Source organism: Perissodus microlepis, chromosome 4, assembly GCF_051167445.1.
Source record: "Perissodus microlepis isolate ML-2025 ecotype Zambia chromosome 4, ASM5116744v1, whole genome shotgun sequence".
NCBI classification, from domain to species: domain Eukaryota; kingdom Metazoa; phylum Chordata; class Actinopteri; order Cichliformes; family Cichlidae; genus Perissodus; species Perissodus microlepis.
In genome coordinates, this window is record NC_140464.1 from 25,597,629 (window position 1) to 25,619,528 (window position 21,900).

The 21,900-nt window shown below is 41.2% G+C and overlaps 2 protein-coding genes and 1 non-coding gene across 3 annotated transcripts; all 3 read right to left on the reverse strand.

Moving 5' to 3' along the window:
- Window positions 1–629: 629 nt before the first annotated feature.
- On the reverse strand, window positions 630–6,605 carry kri1 (KRI1 homolog). Its single transcript, XM_084926729.1, has 18 exons — window positions 6,401–6,605; window positions 6,187–6,263; window positions 5,981–6,083; window positions 5,793–5,895; window positions 4,863–4,920; window positions 4,729–4,778; window positions 4,548–4,650; window positions 4,378–4,455; window positions 4,165–4,271; window positions 3,848–4,076; window positions 3,574–3,744; window positions 2,884–2,959; window positions 2,608–2,723; window positions 2,347–2,509; window positions 2,142–2,272; window positions 1,550–1,614; window positions 1,372–1,467; window positions 630–1,288 (listed from the first exon to the last, which is right to left on the reverse strand). Exons 1-18 carry the CDS (start codon window positions 6,483–6,485, stop codon window positions 799–801), a joined length of 2,301 nt encoding a protein of 766 aa, XP_084782855.1. The 5' UTR covers window positions 6,486–6,605; the 3' UTR covers window positions 630–798.
- On the reverse strand, window positions 1,701–1,799 carry LOC146389078 (Z30 small nucleolar RNA). Its single transcript, XR_014800161.1, has one exon. It is a non-coding gene; the product is annotated as a Z30 small nucleolar RNA (small nucleolar RNA).
- Window positions 6,606–9,425: 2,820 nt separating the features above from the next.
- Window positions 9,426–20,360, reverse strand: ldlra (low density lipoprotein receptor a). The gene is made up of 18 exons (XM_084926730.1): window positions 20,104–20,360; window positions 17,520–17,645; window positions 17,293–17,415; window positions 16,829–17,209; window positions 16,603–16,725; window positions 16,401–16,523; window positions 16,167–16,286; window positions 15,836–15,961; window positions 14,864–15,035; window positions 14,553–14,780; window positions 14,348–14,466; window positions 14,094–14,233; window positions 13,850–13,991; window positions 13,464–13,607; window positions 12,976–13,320; window positions 12,793–12,873; window positions 12,547–12,704; window positions 9,426–12,402 (listed from the first exon to the last, which is right to left on the reverse strand). Exons 1-18 carry the CDS (start codon window positions 20,159–20,161, stop codon window positions 12,346–12,348), a joined length of 2,766 nt encoding a protein of 921 aa, XP_084782856.1. The 5' UTR covers window positions 20,162–20,360; the 3' UTR covers window positions 9,426–12,345.
- Between the last annotated feature and the right edge of the window lie 1,540 nt (window positions 20,361–21,900).

A 21,900-nucleotide genomic window follows, 5' to 3' on the forward strand; every position in this document is an offset into this window, starting at 1 on the left:
ACCGTCCTTAAGCTCATACCGCCCCCTAATGTACACCAGTCAAATGACAAAACATTTGAGGACTACTTGATTTTACAGAAATTCCTGTTGTAATTGTACTTTAAATTTCCCACTGTAAGTGATTTTAACACGCTGGTTAATCATTTAACTTTGCAGATGTCGACCTTTTAAAGCAGCTTTGCATGAGGAATGGAATAAGGTACAAGTTTTGTGTATTGATACACTTTCAACCCTGTTTCCCCCCCTTGTTATTTTTCCAACTATAGTTGTAAATGTTTTTTTCCCCAACCACTCGCTTTTGAAACTGGCCAAAACAAAAGATACAACCCACTCAATACAGCAAATTGATTTTGCAGTTATAAGACAGGCCAACCAACAGGCTGTTTTGAGCACAGAGCTATGATGCACTTCTAAGAGCCCCCGTGGATGACATTTAAAAACAAACCACAATGCCATTGGGGTTTCAGGAATTAGCAATTCATGCAGGTTCTCAGGGGTCCAGTACATCAATGAGCTGCTGCCAGATCTGAGTCATAAATGCCTGACATACAAAAACCACCCACACCTAACCATAAGCGGGCACAAATGACTCCAACCAATGCAAGAGTCACAAGATTACACAACAGAACTGGAGCTTCAGGTTTTCATAGCTACCATTTAATACACATTTTATTTACATTATACAGTCAAAAGGGTCAATGTGAAGAAGTGAAACATTTGGAAAATTTGCCATTTTTCTCCGTGCTGTATTTCACACCATGATTATGAAGGATTGTATCTGAAACAGTGGCAGAGCTGTCACTCTTTCTTCTGCTTCTCCTTCTTCTCCTGAGCTTTTCGTTTTTGTCTGCCAAGCTGTCTGAAGTACAATCTCTTGGGGTTCAGGCCATAGGCCTTCAGTCTCTGCCTACTGAACTCCCGGCCGCCTATCTTCACCCCGATTCTTCCTGAGAGGATACGGCCACCTGAATGCTTGTGCTTCTTCTTAGACCATTTCGGTCTCTCAGTCCCACTTTTCACTTCTTCTGGTTTAACTGCTGCCACCGCCTCCTCTGTAATCTGGGGTTCTCCTTTATGTTTCTTCTTCTTGGGAATCAGAATCTCCTCCTCATCCTCAATGGCATCCCCGGCCTCGTGAAGAGCCTGAACAAGAGTCTGTTCTGTAGAGTCCACAGGGAGGACTGCACTACCATCCTCTGCTTCTGTGTTTTGCTTCTCAGCGTTCTTCAGACGATCTCTTCGCTTCTTGCCCACCTTTGTCTTGGCCTCAATCACATCTTCATCGCCTCTGTAGGGTAAATTAACATGGTCACATATTGATAAAATGATTGGAACACATTCATTAATACAGTAGATCAATATGTTACTCACTCCAGATACACAGAGTTAAGGATTTCTCTCTTCTTCCTGTCATTCTGAGCCTTGATTTTATAGTTCTTCAGATCGCTCAGCTCTTCCTTTTCAGACCTGTCAAAACAAAGAAGCAAAGTTGAACAAAAGACATCAGATAAAGGGACGAGACGCTTTAAAGAAGACAGAACCAGTGTACCTGAACATGCACGTCTTCCTCAGAGAGCACCAGCGGTTCAGCTCCTTGTCATTAGCCTTTATAATCTGCGGAGAGGAAGCAGCCTCGTTAGTTCAAATCAATTTTTAGATAATTTTGCATTTGCTGCCACTTCATCAAATCACTGTGTGGTCTGCTCAGAGAGAAGATTAAGCTGAGATCATTCCCTGGTCAGAGCTCTCCCCAGAAGGAAGCAATACCAGATCAATCTAGCCAAGGCTCATCACCGCAGAACAATTCACCTACAGCCTAAACACTGTCTCCCACACATGCTCTGCAGCTTTGAACTCTTCTATATGCTGGTGCATGTGGGAACAGAACAGAGTGGGTGTCATGTGCCCGGACTCATGCATGGCCAGATCAAATAATGAGAGCAAATGAGATTATCCACAACCTAATGTGCACTACATGGCTACTGCAACACATCCATGGCATTAAGAGCCAATATGGAGGCTACAAGAAGACTGAAACACTGAGGACACAGCTAAGTGAGCTGACTTCAGCTTAATGTGGTAATCATCATTAACCTGCCACTGTGCAAAAATGAAAAGACTGCAAGTGCAACCTCTCTCACCTCATCTGTGGTCAGGCCAAAGTCATTGGGCACCACCTGCCTGTAGCGAAACCTGCACGGGAGGTCATCGATGATGTCCTCGTAGTCCAGCTTGTAGTACTCGTCCAAGTACTGCTCGAAGCTCTTCTCCTCTGAAACGACAGCGCTCCATTAGACAACCTCCACGCTGTGTTAGAGAGCGCGTGCGAGCTTTAATGGCACTTACGAGGATCAAACACAGGTTTGTTCTTGGTGATGACCTCTGCAAAGTGAGACTTCTTTTTTTTCTTGCCCATTTGAGGCAGATCCTCCTTCTTCATCATCTTCCTCTCCTTTTTCTTCTTCTTCTTGGAAACTGTTTGCTGACTGGGGTCATAGTCTGCGTCCATCTGCAGAAACAGGTTTAAACAAAGATCTTTTAGTGAGAGAGACTGTTGATCAGGACAATCAGCATCAGACAACTGATCAGTAAGGAGCACAAGCTCACATTAAAGTCTTGATCCTCGCAGTAGGGCTCAGTAGCACTGTACTCCTCTCCATCATACTCCTCGCCGTAGTCCTCCTCGCGTTCCTCTCCAGTCCAAGTGTCCCAGTTCCAGTGCTCTGTCACACACAGGAGGTTATGTTCAGACATTTATGCAAAAAATAAACTGAGCGCCACAATCACATTAAATTTTTACTCATGACTCAGTGCAACCCACAAATGTGTATTTAGCACATGTTAGCTTCAATCTGATTAAAACTGGCTTCTCAGTTAGCTCACCCTCCAGCTCATCATCGTCCTCAAACTGAGGCTTCTCATCCTCCTCCTCTCCGTAGTATTCATCGCCAAAGAATTTCTGCAAACACAAACTGCCGGTGAAGTTAAACGAGACTTTCAGTTCCTTCTTCGACCTCCTGGTTTAAATGCTGAAGCAGAGAAATCTGCCAAATGCAACGCAGCTGTGTGAACCGCAGGAGGCCGGCCATCCTTAAGGTCAACGCCGACAGCTGTTGCTTTGCTGCTCCTGCTCTGGATTTGAAGCTATATCCACATTACAATCATAGCAGGTAGCTTGTTTACGCCACTCTTCCCCCCCCTTTCTCTCTCTACGACTGAAAAAAAATACATTTTCCATAAATGAGTCCAAATTTTGGGTTATAATCCTTCTGTTTAATCTCTCAAGTCTCAGATCAACCCTAACAAGGTTTCAGGAATTTCTTCCCCAAAAAAGATTTTTTTTCAAATGTTATATGACATCAAGTTGTTTCATTGTTATCTTGTTACTTATCACTGGAATATAAAACCAGAAGTCCTCTAAATGTGGGTAGCAGTAAATTTTCATACTTTCCTTTGTGATCCACGATCATATGCCACTGATTGTTTGGCTCCTCCCAACAGAGTATATGTGGGTTTTATCTCCTCCCTCCAAAGTGTGTGTGTGTGTGTGTGTGTGTGTGTGAGTACACTGACCTGCATAAGCTGGTCGTGCTGTTTTGGATCGAAGTCTCCGTCGAGGTCGGCTTGATCGAAAGCGAGCTGCTCGTTCCCCGTCAGCTCCTGGAGCTTCTTCAGCTTCTCCATAATCTCTTTCCTCTTCAGGTTCTTCAACTGCTTCAGCTGCTCCTGCTTCTGTTCTTTCTCCTGAAGTATTTTTTAGGAAAGGGGTCAAATATTAACAAACGAATAAAGGATCAACTTGGATTCCTGTGGTTTTTTTTCCTTCCTTCTCCTACATGATCCACACCTTTTGCTTCCTTTCTTTAATTTCCTCCCTTTTGCGTTTCCTGCGGTCGTCCTTGGTGCGCACAGAGGTGGCGATGTTTCGGGGGTAGGTCTTGACCTCTTGAGAATCGGGCTCTTCAAAGCGGAAGTTGTAGCTCCTCTCAAAGTTTTCCTGGCGCTCTAAGAAAGTCTCCCCCTCCTCCTCTGAATCCTCCACGTCATCCTGGACCACCTCATTGTAGGTTGGGATCCTGCATGTGGCCCAATAAGTCATTGTTAAAGCCGGCAGTGTTTCTTCACTTCACGAGTAAGACATAAACCAACTGGTCCTCCACATACCGTTCATCATCATCGTCATCTAGGTAGCCCTTGTTTAGCACGTAATCCCTCAGGAAACGCTCCTTTTCATCCAGCTCTGGGTCATTCCAGTAGTCTTTTAAATATTTCTATATCAACACAAACCATTTATAACCAGTCAGTTAAACACAAACATCTTTCTCAACCAAAATGTAACTTCCTGAAGTCTCTCCAGCCTTTTTTACACACACTCACCATGTCCTTCACCTCCTCTGCACCCTCGAGTTCTGCCTGGCCTTTCAGCCACTCCACATAATCTGCCTCTTCTTTATCCTACGAGCATCCACAGATAAGTTTAACCTGACCTGAAAATCATCTATAAATGACGCCAATTTAAAGATGAGCACCAGGTATCAGCTTCTGACCTTCTCCTCCTGTGTTTTGATCCTCTTGGTCAGCAGCTGGGATGCTCTGTCTGCCTCATCACCTTCATCATCGTCATCGCTGTCCTGGATGAACTTCCGGAAGCTGCAGAGAGAGATTTCGACTTCAGTAAGTAGCCTTTGAGTGCGAGAGCGGGACAGCACGAGGTGTCTCTTAACTTACCTTTCCTTCAGCTCCTTCTGCTCCTGCATGTAGCTGGGAGAGGCGGCTCTCTTTGAAGGAAAACAGAGGTGATTAATGAAAGCATCTGCAGTTTGTTCATTCCTAAGGAGACATTAGTGAAGAACTTTGCCTACCTCTTTTCTCTTGACAGCCTCCTCATCATCGCTGTCGTCGTCATCATCTTCATATTTGCTGCAAAACAAGAACAAGACGTGTTACAGGCAGAGAATTAAACAGGAAACACATGAAAGAGGAAAACACCAAATGCTTCCTGACCCACTAAGCAGCGAATCAGGGACTGGCTTTCTTTGGCATCTTACATGATCTGTGTAATTAATTATAAATACACTTGCTGGCCAATACATTAGGCACACCTGTTCAACAACTAATCACGCAATCACATGGCAGGAAGTCAGTGCACTCAGACATATGGACCATAGTCAAGACAACCTGCTGAAGCTCAAACGAAGCATCAGAATCAGGGAAGATTGTAATTCAAGTGACTCTGAAGATGTGAAAGTTTCTTCAACATGACAATGAATTCGCTGCACTCAGATGGCTTCCATTCATAGGATCTCAATCCAATGGAGCATGTTTGGGATGTGGTGTTTCACTTCGTGGATGTGGGGCTAACCAATCTGAACCAAATGTTTAATGCTGTCATGTCAGTATGAACCAAAATCTCTGATGATTGTTTCCAGCACCTTGTTGAATTGATGCTACAAAGAATTAAGGCAGTCCAGAAGGCAAACAAGGGTGAAAGCAGGTAATAGCATGGTGTAACTAATTAAGTGAGTGTATGATTGTATATGAGTGTATACTGCATCCCTGCCATGTCATTTTGTGACACTTCCCAACCAGAACACCTCAACCTTTTCAGCATTAAGTAAAATAGTTTTTCATATCAGACACCATATCCATCAATACCCATATTGATGTATCAATATCAGACAGTAATAGCGGCTTACCAGCATATTAGTGAGGCTCTAATTTGGTACTACCTGTATATCCCTTATTGATGTAGTCTCACGCTATTTGATGCAGTTAAACAGACTTTCACTCACCCTTCCCTTTCCAGGATGACTTTTCTTTCATAGTCTTTAAGATACATGGGCTTTACTGCTTTCTCCTTCGAGGTGGAAGGTTTTGCATCACTGCTGGATGCACCTGAAAGCAACAGGTAAGTCACTTCGCTGCATGAAGATTATTACTAACCATCACAACAACGCTAATGTCAATACCCAACAATCACCTTCTGAGTAGAACTTAGCATCTCTCTCGTAGATCTTTGGGTCCTTCTTCTTCAGCAGCGACAGAGTCCTGTAAAAATCCCTCTCAACACCAGGGTCCAGCTCCTGAAGGTGAGAAAATCACACACACACACACACACAGTTATGCATACAAGAACCTCATTGATAAGGAGTGGAAGCAAAAGAAAAGTTAGAGATGCTAACTGACCACTTCACTGTCATCGGAGCTGGACTCTGAAGACCCCGAGTCACTCTCATCTGCTCGGTCTCCGTAGCGATCCTTCACTGCACAAACACAGCGTGAACGCAGAGATTATAATAGCAACTTTCACATTTCCCTGGAGAAAACAACTACTTTTAATGCTAGCAATACTTCCCCACGTTGGGACGCTAACACGCTGCTTAGCTAGTGACACACTTACGTCTCTGCAGCTCTTCTTTCTGTCGATACTTCTCATATTTCTGCGCGAACTGAGAGTTAATCTTCAGCTCCGACTTGCCCGACATGTTTTCACAGAAAAAAAAAGTCCCCTGTAGTTTAAATCCCACAAGTAAACACAGCCAAGAGAAGTAATCCAGGTCGCTCACAGAAGCATGGTAACGCTGGAACACGTGGTTTCCGGTGTACGATTCGTGCGTTACGTCGATTGGCCGGCAGGGGGCGCGCGACTACCAGTTTGATGAGTTGAAGCCCCAAATCCTCGCGCTTCCTGTAACTGTAACGCGTATCACGAGATTGTGAGACCTCTACATCATCAGTGTGACTTTTTTCCCCTGAAAAATCTGAATAAATTGCACAATAAATTTAAATGATCATTTTCACTGCCAGAGCTTCTTTTTTGTTATTTTAAATTGTAACAAAGTTTCGTATATGAAGCAACAAATTACACTCATTTACAAATGTTTATCCTCTTAAAAGATCTTTGCACGAACTAGTTGAATTAATTTAATTTTATCCATATTTATACATTATGTCAGCTCTTCTGTAAGTGCATATTTTGTGTACCTATTTGGACTGCGTGGCCTACATTTTTACATCATATTGATTATATTGTATTTTTGAATAGTTTATAGAAAAGTAACAGAAAATTGCAAAGAGCCATAATTTGGAAAGGAACTTCCAAAAGGAAGTCTGTCAAAATAATATGCATGAAATCTACTGGGCTCAAAAATCGTCCCAAACTCAGACAAATGTTCAAAAAGTTTGAGGGTAAAGCAACTGTTTATGACTCAACAACAGAAAATGCATAAACGGCATACCATCAAAACATAAATAATACTTCTGTGGAGCAAAGTTAGTTTAAACAAAGACCAGTGAGAGAAGTTACTGAACAGGATGGAGGAGGGCAAGACTGTGTGAAATATGAGGCTGTTCTGATATGTTGTTGTTTCTTCTTTTGGATTTGATAAATAATTAAGTTACTGAATAAGAGAAAACCTTTCGATGAAGCCTAAAGATAAAAATAAATAAATAATAAAAGTAGAGTGTTTGTTGCTTTCTGTTTATCTTTCTACAAAGCATTCAGTGTAATTCATTAAACCTAATGTTTAACCTCAGGTTTACAATGGCCCTACCACATGGTTATATATTAAGTCCACTAACATTTACTGTATATTAATGATTTCTCACAGGTGACTCATAGGATAGAGTTGCAAATCTTACCCAATGTCATTGTAACGTACATATACACTCATAGGCTGAACTGGCAGGTAAAGCTTCTAAATGTGAAGCTAACAGCAATATCTTACATTAAATATTTTAGCTAGACAAAAAAGGGTAATTTATACCATTAATGAAGTTTTATATCTCCCCAATCCTTAGTATAAAAAATACTAACAGAAAATAGTCATTATAACTAAAGCTTAGACAAATGATTGGTTGTAAAGTGCAGACATTATCTTGTATGATTTACTTCAAATACAAATTTGAGCTAGCTGTGTTTTATGACTCTTTTCTGTTTCTTGCTTGTTTCTATTCCTATTCCACAATGTTTTAGAGGCAAATATTGTACTTCATTACATTCATCTGACAGCTTTAACTATCAGTTACTTTTACAAATGAAGGAATTTGAACACAAAACAGTATGAAAGAATAAGTGAGGTTTTGTTATAACAAATTCTGTTATAAGTATAGCTCAAACAAATAGTAAATAAACAAATCAGGAAAAAGACTGACCCAAACCAACAATTAAAATAGCACTCATACAGTGATGCATGGACTGGACTGGTTCTTATACTCTACCTGAGCACTGAGTACTTTATACAACTTGCCTCATTGCTTTTTATATATATATATATATATAAGTAATTCTAATTTATTTAAAAGTATACAGCGGTTATAAGAGATCCTGTTTTCATGTCTGATAAAATACCCACAAATCATTTAAAAAAGGAAATAAATTTAAGTTTTAGGCATCGACAGCACTCCTAACACTGACACAAAATGTTTTTTAAAAACTTTAAAGCCGATGCACTTCTTATTATTGTTAACAAGGCTGATAAATCTGCTGTCTGGTGAACAGTGTGTGCCTTTCAAATATGGATTGTGTGTCTTCAAAAAACACGATCTGAGCAAAGGTCAGTGTTTGGTCCAGGAACTGTCTGCCCAGCTGACGGAGTTTGTTTACTCAGTATCAGGTGAGCATAATGTCATATCCTAACCCACTCAGGGACAACATCCCTTAAGCATTTGGTGTTTTTATTGGAAACTGCAGTCAAATTTGCCATATATATAATATTTAACCCTAAATAATGGAGTTATGTAAAAGTAGCCACCCCGTTTATGCGACCACAGAGCCGAAATACCAAATGAAATATTAAAAAACATGAAATATACTGAGTCACACTGAGTCACAAGGCGCTTGAACTTAAACATGTTCAGATGTGGAAGAAACTAAAAGAATCATAGTGGTTAAATTAATGATTAATGATCAGAAGGGATTTAGATAAAAACCTTTATTTAGAAAACAGAACAAACCGTATTGTTTCCCAATAGCACGGAGTCTGGGACGATGTGTGCCCGATGTCGCTCAGCTCAGGAAATTGGCCCACACTGGATGAATTAATGATGCAATATGTTCATAATAACGCACACTACGGCACTTCCTCTGTGGAAGATCTGACAGTCTGCTTGTTTTCGCATCCCTGTGTGGCTCTGTGTTTACCCACGTGTCTTTAGCATCTTCTGGCTCCTGTTATCAGCTCAACACTTCGCTGCTACTCAGCCTTGAACCTTGCACATGTCTGCTGATGGATTTGACCGCTCGTGGACAGAGCTGTACCCGGTCACTGTTGTTGTGACTTTGTCCCACAGCTGATTTAGAATACTTAGAAAACTGAGAGATTTAGATTTAAATTTAACTGTCGGTCTAAATGAGGAGGATCTGAAATTCAGAGACAACAATTTTTATTCAGAATTTCAATTTCCAAAGTTGTTTTTTTGTTTTTGTTTTTTTGCTTTAAAGGCAAACACGAGTGAGCCAAACTGTATGTGAATACGTTTACTCCAGAAGCATACCTCCCTACATCTGCTCACTCTTTTACAAATACAGATAAGGTCGCTAATTAATTAAATCACTTCAATTCACTATAGTACTCAGTTTAACGATGCGAACGTTACACAGATGAAGTATTTCTTAATCATTTAACATCATAAAGTTTCTCTTACAAAATACTTTGTAGCTCTTATACCGGTGTATCTACCAATTTAATTTGACACAAATAAACAAAAGATTGTAAAGTTGTTTTTTTCCTACTTGTGGGCGTGTTGGAGAATTTCGGAGAATAGTGGGGTGTCGCTTTTGGCTTTGACGCAGACTTTCTACGAAATGGGTCTTGTTTTCAACTGACCTATATAGCAGCCTCAGCACAGCAAAAAAAAACAAACAAACACCCACGTTTTCAGCCGGATTCGCTTATAAAAACAATACGACCACGATGACAACACTGAGAATGTGAAGCACACAGTCTGGTAAAAAAGAAAACACATTCTCTTTTAATTCTCAGATTTTACCTATGGAGCAAAAATAAAAATGTCCCAGCTCCGACCATTTCTTAAGATTAGGAAAATACAACCTCAGGTGAATATCAACGCGTGCCGTCCTGCACTGTGTCAGTATTTCATTCACCCAAAATGTGTCAACAGTTATGTAGACTCCATGATTCAGTAGCTTCTAGATCGACTTTTAACAGCATTAACTTGTTGTAGTCATTTGTTGTGTCTCACATTGTTATGAAGAAATTTGCTTCTTTGCAACGTTGCTTCAGTTCATTCAGGTTTGCAGGGATTTATTTATACACAGCTCTTTTAATATCCCTCCACAGCATTCCCGCTGCGGCAGTTCAACAACATCTGTAATTTTGTTAATACAGAGAGAACTGATTTCATAATAAATATAAGCATTTATTTCTGTACATTAAATGTTTAAAGCATGAAACAATATTAACAACAAGGGTTAGGAGCAAATATGTACATTTTTATGAACATTGTATTTACAGCCTTAGTTCGCACCGTCAGTCAGTGTACGGCTTTATTTCCACCCATGACTATTTTTCAGCTTGAAATCCAGATAACAGACATTAACCCACACAATATTATAGTCTTTAGCATAACCACACTTGCAGGTACAGTGCTTAACACATTTATTAGATCACCTGTGATAAAACAACCCAGCTCCCACAAATATTTTAGAAATCTGTCAATCTAAACATTAATATTGTTATTTATCAGGCAAATAACACATTGAATTTATGTTTTTATATGCAAAAAGGATTTTTCCAATTACAAATACTGATAATTTAGAGCAGCTGTGGCATTAAAACCTTCCATTCAATCGTGCTCTTTTAAAGTTGTTAAGCACTGTAACACTGCCTAACACCATCTCCCATGCTGTAAATATGCATATATACAAATCCACTCAGTAGCACCAACATAAACATGTGAACAAAATCTGTAGAAAAAAAGAAACTCAACAATACAAATATATGATAATAAACCACAAAGGAAATCTGTCTGGACACGTGGCATTCTTTTGTCAGCGATGCTGGTATAAGGCAGCCGGTCCTGAGGGAGCACTTAAATACACATGTGACTTGGTACAGAGCACTATACACTCTGCTTTTGGTCACATGTGTCTGAATCAATGCTTTTCAGCCTTTCAGGAATGTACTACACCCCATGAGGGATCTACATGCAAAAAAAAAAATTAAAGATGCCTCTCTAGCGCAGACATTGGACAGCTCAAAAGGCACACTGAGGCACAAACTCTTAGTGTCCTGAGATTCTTTTCTAGGTAAATGGCAGCGGTACCATTAGGTTGTTTTGGACTATATTTCTGCACAACCACTAAGGCAGATTGTATGATGTATGATGACTTATCAGTCTGACATACTGAGGTCACACTAGGGTCACAATGGCACATGTAACTCCCAGTGTTGCCCCCGTAATATTACATGTGTCAGGAGGTAGAGCAGCTCATCTAGAAATTGTAAAGTTGGTAGTTCCATTATTGGCTGCTCCGCCTGCAGCCTATATATCCTTGAGCAAGACCAAGTTGCTCTCTGATGCATGTATGAATGTTAGATAGCGCTTCTGCATAGAAGCAGTGCTCATATGAATGGGTGAATGAGGCATGTTTAGCATTTACATTCGCCTGCTGCATACTCAACTCTAAAGAAAAACTATAATCTGTTACTATCTGCAGTTTAGATTAGCTTAGCATAAGATAGCAAACCATTCCCTGGTTTTGCACAGAAGTAGCAATCACCTTGCTAATTTTACTACATAACACCTGTAAGGTGCTGACACGTCACTTTTCAGTTTTGTTTTTATATGAACTTAAGAAAAAAAGCTCTAGAGATGATTTTCCTGTTTGACAAAGCTAGGCTAGCTGCTTTCGCCTGATTCCAATCATTATGCTAAACAAAGTTAGCAACTCAGGAGGCGAAAGCTAAACATTTGGTTACAGAAAATAGACTATTTCCTGAAACTGTTGTTTTAAATGATAAGTAGTGCAAGATGTAATATTATCAAAAGCAGGCAAGTGGCTTGAAAGATGACACAGTTACACTGCCAGCAAAGCAGTTATAATAACAACTAAAAATGATCAACATCAAGGACTTCTCAATCTGATGATCTGGTATGTTTTGGTGAGTAATGAAGAAAAAATGTACGCCTTGATAAGAAAAAAAAAAATTAGCTGGTATTTTCACAGTAGAACGTCTATGTATCTTTGAGGAGATAGTGGTTTAAGGTTGTCACATACAGGCTTTAATCACCATATCTTTGTGCTGCGTGAGGTAACAATGCTAAACGATGAAGAAGGTAGCTTATCATTAAGGCACCTCCTTCCACTCTGCTCATCATTTTTCAGTTCTCTGCAAAGACCGGATTGTCTGCCTCTTCATGCAAACTCACAACTTGTCTCTGTGAGGAATGTAAAGAAAAAATAAAGTTAGAAATAAAGATGCAAAATGGATACTGCAACAAAACAAGGTTTAACAGCATTTTTTTTTACATTTGGATTAATATTAATATTTATATTGTAGAATTACCACCTTTTAGACTTACTTTTGGGTATGAGTAACCATCAAGGCTCCTCCAAATGTGCACCTGCTCCTCAGTGGTTTTTTGATAAACGGGGTTGTCAAAGTGAATTGTGTTGGTGTTCTTCAGCCTGTAGTTCCTCCAGAGCAGAACGCCACCAACAGCCACCAGAGCGATGATCGCTATTTGATGGAAACAGATGCCGAGGCTAGTTACACATGATGTCAGTACTGGGTTTTCAGTGAATGAGCAAAAGCTTAAAGAGCTTACCAAGAGGTAGTATAACGTAAAGTGCTATTGGGGTGGTAGACACAGTCTCGGTTAGCTCTTCAGCAAATTCAGGTCGGATATCTAATGCAAAGGTAAACACAATATTTTAAGTTAGTGATACATAGAGCTGAACCTGTTATCTGAAATCTGCAAAACAACTCTCTTGGCACTTTGGCAACTCACTTGGAGAGGTGACTGGAGCTTGAGTGGTGGTCTGGGAGACTTTAGGATTTCCTGGCTGGGGTGAAGGCATCCTTTGTTGGGGTGTGGTGGATCTGAATGGAGGACTGGTAAGCCGTAGCACTGGTCTGGCGACAGTGCTGGGAGTTAAGACCGGCACTGTAGTAGTTGTGTGAAACTTAGGCTTCACTATGGTCCTGGGTGTAGTCCTGAGTATGGTCCTCGGTGTGGTCCTGGGTGTAGTCCTGAGTATTGTTCTCGGTGTGGTGCTGGGTGATACTGGTAGCAGATGAGGAGGACTTGTGGCCGGAACTTGAGGAAGCCCAGTAGCTTCAGGTGTTGGCACAGCTGGTAAAAAGAAACCGGAGGCAGGGAGTCAGGTAAAGGCTGCTTGATCGACTTAAATATTGTACTTATATTATTATATATTATGCACATATAACATTGTAGCAACTATTTTATCATGATTCGTATTACTATTGCTAGCATACCTGGTATACATGTCCTCATATCCCTGGCTAGCGTCATGTTATCTGGACAGACACAGGTATATTTGGGGGGATGTCTTCCTATTTGAGGAGCTGCCAGGCACAAGAATTCACAACCACTGTTGAACACCTGACACCAGTCTCTTCCTGCAATGGGAAAAAAAAAAGAACAGTGGAATCTTTGGAATGTACGTTTTGGATGATAGCTTCCACTCTCATGTCTGTATGCTAAACAAAAGTGAATGAGCTGGGCTAAGCACCCAATTAATGGATGCAAATCTCACTGTTTAGCTGACAATATTTCTAATATCAATATAGAAAAAGCAAGCCCCGACTTAACTTCATCTTATCTTTAAAAAATAAGTCTTTTAGTACTGTAACTCTCTTACCAGCAGGTTGTTTGAGGTTATGGAACAGAATAATGTCTTCTGGTGACGATAGGTGCTCTGCCAGCGGCACAATGTCCTCACCAGTCAGTCTGTTGGCACTGAGGATGGCACTGTTACTCACATCTGTCCAGAACACTTTTTCCTGCAAACACAGAAACAGTTAAGATTGAATATTTGAGATATGAGTTGTTTATGAGATGTACTGGTCATAGGTCTCTGGGTTTATCAGCTGGTAAATTGGTACCTCAAATACAGCAAGCCCCAGTGGGTGAGCGAGTTTGTGTTCATCAATGATGAGGGTGCGTCGACCACCGCCCTGAACATCGATACTGGAGAGGGTGTGCAGCTTAGAGTCCACCCAGTATAGCCGCTGGTTTAGCAGGTCTGGGGAGGAAGTGGGTTGGGGAAAGTTAGACTAGAGTGAACACTGGTGTTAACGTTTGCATGAATAAATAATCAAAAACTTGAAACTGAAGAGACATGAGTGCTTGAGTTTACCGAGTGTGATGCCATTAGGCCACACGATGTTGTCAGTGACCAGTGCGGTGCGGTCTCCTCCATTAAGACCTGCCTTCTCAATCTTAGCTGGATTCCCCCAGTCGGTCCAGTAAACAAAACTGGAATGTGAAAAAAATAGTTCTGTTATGTACGCATAACACAAACAATATAGGCATCACTGCTATTACCAGTGCTATTAGCTTACTTGCTTTGGGGGTCTACCACAATAGCGCGGGGTTTCGATAAGTCCTGGTGGAAGAGGGTTTTACGTCGGCTACCGTCAGCAGTTACAACTGAGACCGTGCCACGAACGCTGTCGGTCCAATAGAGGTTACCATGGACCCAGTCCAAGGCAATTCCCTCAGGAGCATCGATGTCATTACTAATCACGATGTGGTGTTGAGTGGAGTCTTCAGCCGAGTCCATTGGAGTTCTGGGTAGAAAGTAAAAACAAGTGTCAAATAAGAGTATCATGAACAAAAAGAATATTTTCGTTCCGGTTTCATTCCTGCTCACCTGTAGATTTTCTTCTGGGATATGTCTGACCAGTAGATCTCTTTGGTGGCTATGTTCATGTCGAGCGCCACGACGTTCTTTAGGCGAGGGATTACTCTCGTGTATTCACTTTTGTCCAGAGTCATCTTTCTGACCTCATGATGGTTCGTGAAGAAAAGGTAGGCTATTGTTCCTACAAGGACAAAATTAGGTATATTTTATTTTGCAGTTTCCTATTTAAGTAAAAGTGAAATTAAAGGATACTAATTAGTGCTGTCAGCGTTAATCTCGTTAAAATGACGTTAATCCAATAACTGCATTAACGCGGCAAATCTCCGTTAGTGAGTTAGCGCGGATCACCCTGTGCGTGGGGCTGGACAGCGCTAACAAGCTAACCGTGCTAATGGAGAATTGCCGCGTTAATGTGGTTATGGGTGGCGTTCTAGGAATATAATTAATACAATTTTGCCACTTAAACAGCATTCATGCTAAAGAGAGCAAGAGAGCTAATAAGGTTTCTAGTTTTAACTGATAAACTGAATTTGATTACTTCTGGCTCAAAAAAAGGAAAAAAAAAAGGTTGCTAATGAGCATAAATTAAAGGCTTCATGCTAATCCAGACCAGTTAGTGATGTCATGGTATCTTTTTACATCTTTTATATACAGTCTGCACCTTCTACTTGTGAAACTGTGTGAAATATAAACTCTACCTATGTTTTCTTATAGAAAAAGTGCCAAAAATCTAATTTTATTTCTATTCTAACACAATCTTATTTATATCTATGGACATTCAACAAAACAAATACCAAATGCATAATTATCTTTATATAAATAAATCTAATTTTCTGCTTATAAAGGACTTTAATGATCCTTAACCCCCACCCCCCGAAGTGTAACAGCGAAACGGTTTAGTCATCAAGTTTAAACATTTAATGATTACACAACAACACAAGAGAACAGCATGGGCAGAACACAGAGAGCTGGAATACTTACCAATGGCCTTGCAGTGTTTAGTTGCTGGGTCAACTTGGTAACCCTCCTCACACTCACATTTGTAGCTGCCCATCTGATTGATGCAGATTTGACTGCAGGTGTCTGGGTTGGCACACTCGTCGATATCTGAGTTGAATGAAAAGAGAAATGTCTTTAAAATTCAATGAACCAGGAGTCCAAGCATGTCGAGTCACTGTGTACACAGGGAATTACGAGATCCTTCTTTATCTAAAAGCGCAGCCAGGAAAAGGGTCAAAAGTAAACAGATTATTGGCACCGTTTGTTAATCTGGTTGAAGTTCACATTTTTTTACTGTAATAGTGTGGCCTACCTTCACAGCGCCTTGTGTCAACTAGGCTGTATCCAGGGGGACATAAGCACTCATAACCGATCTTCAGGTCTTTGCAAATATGAGAGCACCCGCCGTTGTTGTACAGGCACTCATTGGAGTCTGAAGGAAGAAGACGAAGGATCTTTTTTATTGGAATTCATAAAGTATAGTAAATCTTATTGAAAGCATAAAAAAGCAGAAATAATCAGACAGTTATTTATGAGGGGTACTCACCACATTCCCTAAGAGGCTCATCTGACCAATCCCTGCAGTCACGTTTCTTATCGCACACCTTCTCCATACTAATGCACTCTCCGCTGCGGCATTTAAACCGGGTTGGGCCCTCACAGTGGGTCGCTGTGTATGGACATAAAAGAAGAGTTCAGCAAAAATAGATTAGAAATTCAGACAGCTGTCCAAAAGGTGGGACTCATACCATTCACGCAGCCAATCTCATCGCTCATGTCCCTGCAGTCATATTGATGGTTGCACTGCAGGCTCCCATGGATGCAAGTACCATCGCCACATTCAAACTCGTCAGGAGAACAGGTGGCATGGGCTAGAGGGATGAAAAGGACAAGAGATTGTAAGAAATAGCAGCACTAATGAATTCATAAAAAGGGACAAAGAGATAGTTTAAAAAAAAATAAATTCATAATTACAGCAGTTAGCTTCATCTGATTGATCAAGGCAGTCAGCCTGTCCATCACACTTCCAGCTAACATGGATGCACTCTCCACTGCCACAACGCCACTCTATCGAGGAGCAGTGATGAATGCTCACGAGGTCAGGAGTCTTTGTCCCGCAGGTTTCGGGCCACTCATCCGAACCGTCGGTGCAGTCGCGGTCCCCGTCGCAGGCCCACAGGTGTGGAAGGCAAACTGTGTTGTTGCACTGGAAGGAAGCGGAACTGCAGGTGACGGGCGGGCAGGATTCCTCGTCGCTGCCATCCTCGCAGTCCAAGTCGTCATCACACACAAAGGAGGACGACACGCACTGGCCGCTCTTGCAGCGGAACTCGGACCCCGTGCACTGCTTGGCCGCTGACAGGTCAATCAGAACAAGGAAGCAACATTAGCGAACGTAGGAAGCTGGGTAATGCATGGGGCTCTGAACTCGGACTTACCACAATTCACCTCATCAGCTCCATTCTCACAGTCAGCTTTACCATCGCAGTGCCACGCGCTCGGGATGCACTGGTTAAGACGCCCTGCACAGCTGAACTCTGTTGGTTTGCATGTTTTGACCGCTGGAAGTGGCACAACAAAGAAAATCTTAACTGAGGTCTTGGATTGCGGGATTGTGGAAGCACCAAAGAAAGTCCATTCACAGATCAGGTCACGGAGTACTCACCACAGGTACCAGGAAGTTCATCTGTGCCATCTCCGCAGTCATCAGAGCCGTCGCACACCCACCTCAGTGTGATACATCTCCCATTCCCACACTGGAACTGGTTGGTTCCACATGTTATCAGTGCATCTGTGAAAGACGGACATAAAAAAAACAGTTCAAAAAAATTGTTTTAGCAATTGTTTATGAAGCTGCTACACCTCACACACCATTTTTTACTGGGAGCTCTAAACTCTACACTCCACACCACACGATCCATCACACAACCATTAGCAAAATTAGCATGTTAGGTAATTAGCAGCAACACCAAATACAGTTTAGGCTAGACCTCATGCTGAGGATAGGTGTGTAAAATGTAATATCATTCAAACACACAATAAATATAAAGAAAATCCAATAGCAGTTGAAGGTTATACAGGTGGACGAACCCAGTGACAGACTAACGCAGAGCCACATCAACAGCATGGCTAAAAGTATTTCTGTTGTTGGAGTAGAAATATCAGGTAATCCCGAGAGATTTGGTGTCAGCTCACTAGTGCATCAGTGTTATTTAGAAAAAAGATAAATGGCTAATCTAGTTACAGCATGTACGTGAGTAGGACAGGGTGCCTTTATCAGGGATATGCTGATGTAGTCAGTTCATAATCGCAGTTGGAAGTTTCAGGCATTTATGGTTCCTGGTAGAAAAAGAACTGAAGGCACAAACTCTTCCTCCAAAACCTCATCTTTAATGGAAGCACTAAAGCTTCTGAGCTAGAAGAACCAATCAGAGTGCATATGAATGTTAACAGAAATTCACAAGAGCTGGTAGTTTAGGCCTTTCCTACTTCTAGCCTCTGAAACTTTGAAATAACCAGATTTATATAAGAAACCAACAGTCTGCGTCTCCCTACGGATTCCAAAATGTACATTTTCATATGTGTGTCCCCCATAAGAGCAGATCAATGAAAGGCTAATCATAAATTATGTATGCTTACATACACATCGCATGCATAGTAAATCATAATGGACTCTTAGGAGAGGTCAAACAGCTGGTGCTTACACGGTCATCAAATAAGGTGACGGCTTTCCTTGAGTTTATTCTTGTTGTAGTATTTTTATGACTCCAGATTTGCAAACATCTACACCAGGGAGAGATTTGCTATTCATTTTTATGACACAATATTTATGGCAATGGCAATACTGCCATCGCTATAAAGATAATGATTTATTTCATACTGACAGGCTTCTGAGGATTTCCTTGCAGGTAATAAAACTGTTCTTCTCTCTGAATGTTAAGGCTGCTCAGTGGACTTTTGCTATTTCTGCATCAGCTCTCATTCCCTGAATCCAGTGAAATGTTGGTCAGACCCAAGCTCCCGCTGGTTATTTACTTAATGGGCTTAAAGTTCAGACCTTGAAAGACAAAGTGGACTGAATGACTGGGTTATTGATTGAGGGCAAATCAACAACATGTGCCCATATGCCTGTTTTTTGTTTTTTTGTTGTTTTTTTTTGGGGGGGGGGGGGGGGGGGGTTGCCAGTCTCTGACATCCGATGTATGTCAGTCACTGACCCTGATGTTAAATAAGATGCCCCTTAGTGCTCAGACTTAAACTTATATTAACACACCTTTAAAAATGAATAAGATCTAACGTCTCTGCATCACAGAGACAGAAATGCAGGCCGTCTGTCGAAATTTGAACCCTTTAAGCACAAGGCTTCTTTGTGACTGTTGAGGAAATGCGGAAGGGCGACAACCAGTTCCAACATGTTCCTGTCGCACTACTTTGTCGAACTAGTATGTTGGGAACAGGTGTGACTGTGTGCGCTTTCAAAGCTGTGAGAAATTCAGCCTGAAGATGACTGTGGTTTGGGATGATCTGGAGAGAATCCAGTCAGTTTCACAGTATCTGGCATTCCACCCTCCTGCAAACAGGGAGGATATTGGATCATGTAGGGAGTTTATGTGCACCTGTAATTCATCCAAATCTGAATCAGAACAGCCCGGGGTGTTTGCACGTTTGGGGTTTTGCGCAAAAGGCGCTCTTTCTGAATCATTATGAATGACAGCGGCTTTCAAAACCGGCTCTTCAGAAACCCCACCTGACACTTTTCACCTGACACTTTTTTTTTTTTAAACACACTCACACACACACACACACACACACACACACACACACACACACACACACACACACTTCAAACCTGATTGGCTGCAGAAGCTTCTGCGAGCTGAGCGCCAGTAAATGAAGGCACAAAAAAAATGCAGCTTCATTCAAAAACACACCGGCAAGAAAAGTCAAGGAGAACAATTATATTTAAAATTAAAGGCTGCACAGACGCTAATGACGGAAAATATCAACAATGATGATATATGAACGATTTAAAAATTTGATTTTTAAGTGAGAAAACAGAAGCCCCTTCAACCATCACCCCACCCTCCTCAAGTTTTTACATTTAAAGAAAGCGCAAGCGTAAGATTTGATCCACATATCTTCACTGAACGGCATCAAGCTGGAGCACCACAGCGCACACGCACACACTCTGTAAAAGTAGTCCGGACTGCATAAATTCACAAAGTTTGGATGCAAATCTCAGAACTTACTTGTCTGAAAGACGAGGTTGATGAGAAACAGCAGGGAGGCGCAACACAGCAATCTCATGCTTGGCAGCTGCTCTGGAAGATGCTCCACTGAAAGCCTACACTGATGAGTTCCCAGCCTGTCTGTAACACTGGGGATAGTGGGAATGCTGGGGCACTTGGAACAGTAGTTGCGGTCTGCTTGTTACAGAGATGCTCCTGCTGGAAGTTCTTGATGATGGAGCTCCGCAGACTATAGCTTATGACAACATCAGAGCCCCTTTCAATGTGGTCCAGGAGCCTGTGGGTGGGATCCGGGGGAGTGGGGGGGGCGGGGCCTGGAGTGGTGTGATTTCTGAGGCGCACAACCTCAACAATTGTGAGGCGGAGCTCCTTGCAGATGGGTTTCTACTATGAGTTAACCCTTTCAGTGTTTACGCACACCGGTTTCTTTCCTTGAAGGCAAATTTGGCAATCATGATGGCAGCGGGGAGTGTTTAAAGCTCCTCTCTGTGAGAGAGAAATTTATTTATTTATTTATTACAGAATAGAGTCATATCCTCGAACCAGCATATTCATTAATATCCTCTGTAATGGACGTGTGTTTTTAGTCTAACGTCTTTTGACCTATTTCAGATAGCCTACTAAGTCCTGATGTACTAAACAGAGGACACCCTGGCCTTCCCATTGATTTCTCATGTATTAGTGTGGCCTCCAAAGAGGCAGGAAATCAAACAGTTCAATGGGAAAATTATTTTTTTCACCTGTTGTCAGGAGGATATTGTTAATTTTACTGCCAAATGAAAAAGGTAAATAACTCAGAGCAGCTGTCTAACCACTGGTTTAATGCCAGGACAGGATGGATAATTATGTGTGTGACTGTCTGAAAGTTGGATTCACATTTAATTCCAGCTGTCAAATCCTGAAAATCAAAATCAATCCTTATCTTTTCTTAAAATATTCAGCTTATTTCTAAAATATTTTCCTCAAAGTTGACTCCCCCCCCACACAAATCATTTTTCATTATAAAAATGTAAATCTGACAACCAAAATTTAAAATTTCAGCTACACAAAATATCAGATGTTTCTATAATAGTGGTAATAATGAGTGTCAATAAATCTAATGAAAAAAAAGGTATTTTCATCATTTTAACATTATAAGCATTATAAACAAAGCAAGAGTGAACCACTAGAAATAAAATTCAGCCGTGCTGTGCAACTGAATATAGCTCAATAATCCAGACATCTCTTTGGACATGCTCTATGAACGAAGCACCGGAACACAGAAACACAAGAATCTAATGCACTGTGGGGCAAATATAGCATTGTATATTGTATATAGTTATAGTTATACAAACATATTAATGCACAGAGTGGGCGTAACACGTTCAGATAACAAGAAGCCCTCCTGGATGGTCCAAGTCCTTATTATCATGTTTGACCTTCAGTGTTACTTTAAAACTAATAAATCTGTACAAAAAAAAAAGAAAAGTCAAAGAGACACACAAAGAACACCAGCATGTGTAGTCACAGCTAAAAGATCCACAAGAGGAATTCTGAAAATGAAAAACTAGACAGTCTGCGTCACAGTCACTACATGTGGAAGTGGACAATCAAGTTTGTTGGTGGACATGTAATATAGAGTATGCGTAGCATGAACAGTGTCCATTTAAAGCCTGGGGGAAACTGTGTGCGACACTGTGGGAACAAACTGGTATTAATCTCAGTTTGTGAGTCACAAGAACAGGACCTTTCAGGACCTCTCTCACACACGATATGCGCTAATGGTGGAAAATGGAAAATTATGACAATAACATAAAA